At 33.1% G+C, this 9017-nt stretch overlaps 1 protein-coding gene across 1 annotated transcript in view; it reads left to right on the top strand.

Moving 5' to 3' along the window:
* Nucleotides 1-9017, top strand: part of LOC136030579 (uncharacterized) — a 33971-nt gene that overhangs the window by 18869 nt on the left and 6085 nt on the right. Inside the window, exons 4-5 of the mRNA XM_065709649.1 lie at nucleotides 6686-6921; nucleotides 8641-8818. Of these exons, the coding sequence (XP_065565721.1) occupies nucleotides 6686-6921; nucleotides 8641-8818 (414 nt within the window). The remainder of the gene's footprint in view (nucleotides 1-6685; nucleotides 6922-8640; nucleotides 8819-9017) is intronic.

The following is a 9017-nucleotide window of genomic DNA, read 5'->3' on the forward strand; positions in this document are numbered from 1 at the left end:
TAATTTTTTTGGGGGGATAGAAGAAAAACACTTCACTCCAAAGGGCTTAATAGGTATGTATGTATAAATTTTGCTAAAGATCCATGTTAATGCAATGTCAACTATTTTATAATCAATAAAAAATAGGTCATAAGGCTCCCTGGAAGGTTCAAGTTGGATATGATTCTTTGATATAAAACTAAGATCGAAGATTTGATATATTCAAATATAGCATATTTTTGATGTTTTGATTATTCTGTGAGGTTTTGCTGCTTTACCGCTGACGCAGCAATTGTTGACCTCATTAATTCTTGTTTTTCTTCTTATTATTATTATTCTTATTATTATTTATTATAATTACTATTATTATATATTTATTATATTGTATATTTTTATATATTATTTTATATTATATTATATGTTATATATCATATTATTTATCATATTATATTATTATATATATTTATTATATTTATTATTATATTATTATTATTATAGATAATTCTTATAATTATTATTCTAATGATTATTTCTCAGTTTAATTAGTTCTTGTTCTTGTCTTATAATTAATATATTATTGATATGATAAGCTTAATTCTTATCGATTCCGTGTACAAGTGTCTTCTTTCTCTTCAGTTTTCCAAACTCTCGAAGCTTATGGACTGAGAAATTCTTAGACTCAAACTTGGCTTATGAAATATAATTTTACCAACGGTAATATTAGAAAAGGTTTTTTTTTTCTCAGAAATATGATTTTTTTTTTCATTTTTTTTTTGCTACAAGCCCACAGATGCTTCTATTCGCCAAAGTAAATGATAGTTATGTCAATAGACTCATCAGTTTCAGATTTAGCCATTCACTGAGACAGAATTATGATATTACTTCTTAACTTGTCATGGAGAATGTTCTAAACTTTCCAAAAAAAAAAAAAAATGGGAAATGGTTACTTTTTTAAGAATTTCTATGTGATTTTTTATCTGTTTCTAAATCTAAAGAAAAAAAAATGCAAGGTAAATTTAAAAAATGAAATTCGGTAGGTGGTTGAAGCTGGATGTTAGCTAACAGTTGTAGCAAAATTGTCATCCAAAGTGAAAATCATAGGAACATAGAAAAACAAAGCACCAAAGCTTTCAGAGGGAACATAAACCTGAAGTATCATAAACCGAACTTGGAGTATCATAACATAAACCTGAAGCACCACAACCTGAACCTGAACTATCATAACATAAACCTGAAGTATCTTAACCTGAACCTGTAGTAGAAACATATAAAAACAAAGCACCAAAGCTTTCAGAGGGAACATAAACCTGAAGCATCATAACCTGAACCTAAGATATCAAACAGTTCGTGGTAACGAACTGTAGTAAGGAGTGACCCGGCTCAATAGTAACCAAAACTCTAAAAAATGGAATTTTGATACCAATACCTACATCAAAAGTATCGCATTTTAATGCTAAATTGAATATATAAGTTTTATCAAGTTTAGTCTTACCCATCAAAAGTTACGAGCCTGAGAAAATTTGCGTTATTTTAGAAAATAGGAAGAAACGCCCCCTAGAAGTCATAGAATCTTGACGAAAATCACACCATCAGATTCAGCGTATCAGAGAACCCTGCTGTAGAAGTTTCAAGCTCCTATCTACAAAAATGTGGAATTTTGTATTTTTTGCCAGAAGGCAGATCACGGATGCGTGTTTATTTGTTTTTTTGTTTTCTTGTTTTTTTGTTTTGTTTTTTTTTCCCAGGGGTGATCGTATCGACCCAGTTGTCCTAGAATTTTGCAAGAGGGCTCATTCTAACGGAAATGAAAAGTTCTAGTGCCCTTTTTAAGTGACCAAAAAAATAGGAGGGCACCTAGGCCCCCTCCCACGCTAATTATTTTCCCGAAGTCAACGGATAGAAATTCTGAGATAGCCATTTTATTCAGCGTAGTCAAAGAACCTTATAACTATGTCTTTGGGGACGACTTACTCCCCCACAGTCCCCGTGGGAGGGGCAACAAGTTACAAACTTTGACCAGTGCTAACATATAGCAATGGTTATTGGGAAGTATACAGGCGTTTTCAGGAGTATTTTTTGGTTGGGGGAGGGGTTGAGAAGAGGGGGATATGCTGGGGGAACTTTTCATCGATAATTTGTCATGGGGGAAGAAAATCTTCACGAAGGGAGCGCAGGATTTACTAGCATTATTTAAAAAAAAACAATGAAAAAATAAATATGAAAAAGTTCTTTCAGCTGGAAGTAAGGAGCAGCATTAAAACTTAAAACGAACAGAAATTATTACCCATTTGAGGGGCTCACCTCCTCCTAATACCTCGCTCTTTACGCTAAAGTATTTTTAGTAATTTCAACTATTTATTCTACGGCTTTTGTGATTCTGGGGTCATTCTTAATGAATTGTGACAAAATTTAAGCTTTAGTGTAAAGAGCAAGGATCTGACAAGGGGGCGAGCCCCCTCATATATGTAATAAAAATATGAGAATACAAAAGTTCTTTACGTAAGCTAATTTATAAGTTACGTAAATCTTTTACTAATAAAAATATTCGTAAAAAATTAAAAATTCTAGTTGCCTTTTTAATTAACCAAAAAGTCGGAGGGCAACTAGGCTTCCTCCCCCGCTCTTTTTTTTCAAAATCATTTGATCAAAATTATGAGAAAGCCATTTAGCCAAAAAAAAAAATGCAAATTTTGTTTTAATTATCCCTCTGCGAGGAGCCAAAATCAAAACATGCATTGATTCAAAAACGTTCAGAAATTAAATAATAAAAACAAGTTTTTTTAACTGAAAGTAAGGAGCGACATTAAAACTTAAAACGACCAGAAATTACTTCGCATATGAAAGAGGCTGCTTCCTCATCAACGCCCCGCTCTTTACGCTAAAGTTTTTTACTGTTTTAAAAAGAAGAATTGAGAGAAAGAGTCAAACTTTAGCGTAAAGAGCGGGACGTTGATGAGAAAGCAGCCTCTTTCATATACGAAGTAATTTCTGTTCGTTTTAAGTTTTAATGTCGCTCCTTACTTTCAGTTAAAAAAACTTGTTTTTTTTTATTTAATCATAACAAAAACCAGAAGTTTCAACTGGGTAGATTTTATTCTTATTTTCAATATTAAGCTTTTATTTCTGTTCTTTTTACCTTTGGCCTTCTTTAACCTCAAGGGGTTGATAAAGAGAGGGGTACCCAGGAAGCGTGATTAGCTGTTTCTCTGTTTTATTTGTTATTATTATTTATTTGCTGTTGAGTTATTTGCTTTATTATTTAATATCAATTATTAACAAAAAGCAACATAAATATCCCCTCTAAATGCCAAAGCATGATATGGAGGAGGAATAAACAAATCCACAAAAAGAAAAAATATAATAATTGCATTAACGTGAAAACTGTGTTTTTTGCGTTTTGAGTCAGGTTTAGTGTTGTAAAATTACCGTAAAATAAAAACTCGGTAATCAATATTTGTAAAATATGGTAAAATTAGTAAAATAAGGTCACTCCCTAAGAAATACAGAATAAGATTGTTGGTATAGAGTTGCCCTGTAGCTACAAGAACAGTTGAGCATTTCTTTTTAAGCATCACTTACGGTTTTTAATAAAAATGTTTAATGATTCCTATTTTCCTGGACTTAAAAAAGGTAATGCCCCTTCATCTAGAGCTTCATCAACTTGAACATATTGAAATCAAATATACCATTGTTTGGGAGTAAAATCATATTAGTCATTTTTGTACATTTAAACCTAAGAATTGTTACCCTAACAGTTTTACATATTTAAATAGCCGTGAGTAAAACAGTTCAAAAAAAATTTAATTAAAATTAAAAAACATTAAAAAATTGTATATCTGTTCACTGTCAATTAAAAGGTTTCATCCCTATTTTGAACTGTTTTACTTCCGTCATGGAAAGGCAGTGTGGTCTTCGAAATTATCTAAATAGCCGTATTCAGCCACATTCTTCATATCACGTGTGTGTTATTTTTTATTTATTTATAAAAGTATTGAGTACAATTAAAAATGAGGTTTTGAACACTTCGATGACTTTGATTAACCAAGCCCTGGATCGTAAGAGTGGAACATTCAGTCGCTTTTACATTCATTAAGACTGTCTTCAACAAGATTTGCTTACAAATCTTGCTCCTCCCAATCAGACTTTTGATTCAGGTGACCATGCCTGGACCAAAGCCACCCCCTACCCCACTAAACAAAGGTCCTGGATACGGACCTGAGGATTATATATCAGTTTCTACCTCTACCCTCCCATTGTCTCTCTCTTAGAGCTATTTCTGTGTTTATCTGAAGATTCTTTCAAAGCAACTGCTGAAACCCAAGGGCTGTTAAACTAGAATAAGAATTTCTTTTAAAAACTGTAGTCAGTAACAAATCATTCGTTAGCAATTCGATGAAAAACAGGATAAATCTTAGAAAAGGGAACTGAAATTTGTGATTTCCAATTGACTGATCCCCCTCCAAAGCTTATTCGACCACCCATTCCACAGGCAATACGACTGCTCCTGACTTAAACAGGAGGTTCAAAATTTCAATTTCCCTTCTAATGAAAATCCTGGAATTCTCCATGGGTAAAGTGGGGGGGGGGTAATTTTCCGCGGGTGGGCGTGGGGGTATTCCGAGGATATTTTCCGAAGTGGTGGGTAAACCGACTCACTGGGAAAAGACGGCATTAATACAAGATTTCTCTGAGATGTGAAATTTAAAATAAAAATGAGGATTTTGATTCTGCTTTGGCCCTCCACAATGTTGAATAGCAAAATCGTGTAGTTCTTTTTGATTAGGCAACTTTAATATTCGAAGCAAATGACTTCCCACATTCTTTTAGGAGGCAACTGAGATTAAAAAGGAAAAAAGATAAATAGAGACCTTGCTTTAAATAAAGATAATGGAAATGTTTCTACAAACCCAATTTACAATAACTTATTAAAGAAAAATTTTCTTCGTTTAAATTAAGATGATCCGTCCACACTTGTAATGAAAATTATGTCAGTAGACAAGCCAGGTCAATCACTTAGCATAGAATTCATGCCCAATCTAATTGGTGAATAGTCTTTCATTTATTCCGGCTTGGTTTTTTAGTTTGTTTGATTCAGTTATTCTTCTGCTTAGTTAGAGTTAATTCAAAAGATTAGTTTTCCTTCTTTTTCTGAGTAGTGAAGACGGCCGGGTGGAAACTCCTGACGAAATATCTGCCTCTATCATTTTCGCCTCTTTTTTGTCCGCTGGCTGACATTGCCCTCATTTTTCTTGGCTATTTAATTTTATTATTATTATTGTTCTTGTTTGTCATTTGTCAATCCTCCTTCTAGCCCTTTTTGTCATATGTCTATCGTTTGTCATATGTCAATCCTGCTTCTTGCCCTTTCTGTCATATGTCATTAATCATATGTCATATGACTAAGTCATATATATCATAAAGGGCTAGTCATATGTTTAACCCTTTCTGTCATATGTCTGTCGTTTGTCATATGTCAATCCTGCTTCTAGCCCTTTCTGTCCAACAGCTCAAAGACCTAATGTAATTTTATATCAGTTAATATTTCACCATTTGAAAATTATAATTATTTGTACTTTAATACACTTTATCGTTCTGGTAACAAGAGACCTAAGTCAGACAGACCGCTTTTTAAACCAGGGAACACGGCTATACATAAAAACAAAATCATGTTCAATCTTTTTTTCTAACAGCCCCTTCGTGATTTTGTCCTCTGAAATTTGCAAGTCGTCGTAAAATATAAAAGATACCGGTAAAATACTAAAATAAATAAAATTACCAATTTTGCCAGTTGCAGCACTAGTCACGTTTTATCCTTTTTTTTTGTTGCAAGTATATGTGCTATGACAGTTCAATGGCTGTAAACATTTCACGTGAGCCATTGGAAGACGGATCGAAAAATATATCCACGAATTTTTATTAAAGTCAATGTTTGTCCTTTGTCTGTGCTATAATTGTTGAGCGAAGTTTGTGCAATGAACTAAACGGATATGAGCTGCTCTGTTTTGTGGTGCAGCCAGCATCTATGGGTAGTTCTGCTTCACAAAATACATCTATGTAAGCCTGGGGATATAGAGTTATACTTTTAGGCCCTGGTGTTTGTAAAGAGTAGGTTTTTAAGATCAAATATTCAGATCTTGAATATTTTTGCTATTTTCCCAAAATCATGTAGAATTATGAGCAAAGAGTAGGTTTTTAAGATCAAATATTCAGATTTTGGATATTTTGCTATTTTCCCCAAATCATGTAGAATGATGAGCAAAGAGTAGGTTTCTAATATCAAATATTCAGATCTTGGATAGTTTTGCTGTTTTCCCAAAATCATGTTGAAAAATCCGGAGGTTTTTGAAGCGGGTGTATGCTATGAAATAGGCCAGTCTCTTTTTCCTTCACAATTTATGCTTGATCAAACATTTTCTTTTACCTTTTTTATACCAAAGCTCTTATAAAAAAAAAGCATCTACTTATAATAAAATAGAAGATTTTTATTTTGTTTATTTTTATAATTTTCTGTTGTTCTGTTTCTCTACTAAAAATAAAACGTCCCTGAACATGGAAATTCCCGTTGGTTTCTGGTCTAATTTTGTCTTCAGTCTACTCTTTAATTTTTATCATATATATCTTAAAAATACAAATCTCGAGTAGTTATAATAGGATACTACTCTAAACTTAGCCTCATTGGGTAAAAAATGTGAATCATTATTTATAGGAACGGCGCCTTCAGGAAGAAAAGAAGCAACAGCAAGAAGAAAAGCGAAAAAGGCAACAAGAAGAGGAAAAGCGACGTAAGGCTGAAGAAGAGAAAAGGAAAAAATTAATCGAAGAAGTAAAACGTCGATTGGAGGAAGAAAAACGTCGTTTGGAAGAAGAAAAAAGACTTACTGAAGAAAGTAAGATTAAGGAAGAGGAGATGCGCCAGCAGAAGCTTGAAGAAGAAAGGTTAAAGTAAGTACTACGTCAAGTTAAAGTTTGTCTTAGGTTAAAATTTGTGAGTTATTATATTTTAGAGTAAATGAGTATGTTTTAAGAAAATCTGTGAGAATGGATTAGGAGGTTTTTCAGGAAAGGTCTCAAAGGGGTTTCTTTTTTTTACCTAAATTCTGTAAGAGAATACTTCAACCCATCTTGATGAAATTCCCCTGTGTTCAACCCTTCTTGATGAAATTCCCCTTTCCCCCTGTGTTGAGTATACTATTAATTGAATGTTCCCCGTGGAATTGTTAACTGTGCCTAAGATGCTACTTTTGTACTACATGGCAAAACTGAGAAAAATGGCTTATAAAAGAAAGCAAATAATTATGTATTTATTTTTGTTAAAAATGATAAAACTGAATAAACTGAGCGTGTAGTTTAAACTGAGCGTAAAATTGAGCGTGTGTAAAAGATGAGGTAAAAAGGGGTTGAATAAAAAGTTGTAGCTTATATTGACGTTCGTTTTTGTTTGCCGACTTTCCTGCCAAGGACCGTGTCAGTCCACGGTATCCATCTGTAAATATGGATGTCTAGCTTGACCTGTGTGTGTGTGTGACGTAATAGTTCTCGAGTCTTGCTATGGCACTGAGGTGAATAAATTGGTATCATTACTTTCTTTTGACTGTCTGTTTTTTGGGTTTTATTGTTTTGTTTTTTTAGGGGATTTGTGCAATAGAAAGTAAATGTATGAGAAGTGCAAAGGTTATTAATTTAAGTTTTTGATTTTGGTGAGTAACTGGTGGCCACTTTACTGTCTATTTTTATCTAATTAAAGCTCTGCATTATATGACATGTCACCTCTTCTGTTCATCCTAAAATATTAAAATAAAGGCCAAACTCTTTAGAAGTATAATAAAGGCTCGTATAAGTATATACTTAAAACTAAGCATATGAGTCGAGCACTCCTTCAAAGATCGGACTAATTATTTACGAAGAATAGTTTTTCGTTAAATGGTTTAAAAGAAAGCAAATAATTATGTGTTTATTTTTTGTTAAAAAATACGTAAAACTAATAAAACTGAGCGCGTATAGTCAAAAATTGAGCGTGTGTAAAAGATGAGATAAAAAGGGGTTGAATAAAAAGCTATAGCTTATATTGACGCTTGTTTGTGTTCGCCGACTTTCATGCCAAGGATCTTGTCAGTCCACGGTATCCATGTGTAAATATGGACGTCTAGCTTAACCTGTGTGTGTCTATGACGCAATAGCGAAAAATTGTATAAAAATGTATGCTACAAGGTTGTGGATACAAACCCTGAAATGGATGTTGTCGAAGCGTCAAACTGAATTTATTCAAATTTCTTCGATTTTTATTTGTTTTGATTCTAGATTGCTTTGCTCCTTTTTCCTCTTTTTGTATTTTTTCTTTTCTTTTTTATTATTAGCATGTTTTTTTAGCTTACATTGTTTTTTACATTTGAACTGATGCAAGGTAGCTTCTGCACCATTTTGTTTTTCTTTTGATTACCTTCCTGGTCCCCTTTAAATATTTACATTTGTACTGTTTCGAATGACCTTTCTGCTGATATTTTTCAATTCATGTCTAGGGGGGGGGGGGTACCTTTTCCTAGAAATATAGAAATACTGTCCTGGTTTATAAGCTTATTATTTTCAAATAATATCGCAGAGACTTTACTACTATAAATAAAAAGCAAGTACTCTTTTGTCATCAGTTGTTTGTCTCTTTTTCAGACGTGAAGAAGAGCAAAAGGAGTTGCAAAGACTGGCAGCTGAAAAGCTGCAAGAGCAGCAGGCAGCAGTAAGAGCCCGGGCACTAAAATCTGTTGCTCCATGGAGTGCATCATTACAGCCATCTCAAAGTAATGATGAGGGGTTAAGCCTAGCTGAGATTCAAGAACGTGAAAGTCAGGTTTGTCTTTCTTCTAATTCTTCTATTTTGTTCTACTTCTTTCTTCTACTTCTACTGTCTTATACTTCTCTTATTTGTAGAGACTGTTGACAAAGACAGTTGCAATTTCTACATTCTCGATTTCTATATATTGATTTTTACATTCTAAAGATAGATTTTTAGCTAAGGAGAATTTGAGAGACCTTCTCCAATTCCTAGT

Source organism: Artemia franciscana, chromosome 8 (genome assembly GCF_032884065.1).
Source record: "Artemia franciscana chromosome 8, ASM3288406v1, whole genome shotgun sequence".
Lineage (NCBI taxonomy): Eukaryota > Metazoa > Arthropoda > Branchiopoda > Anostraca > Artemiidae > Artemia > Artemia franciscana.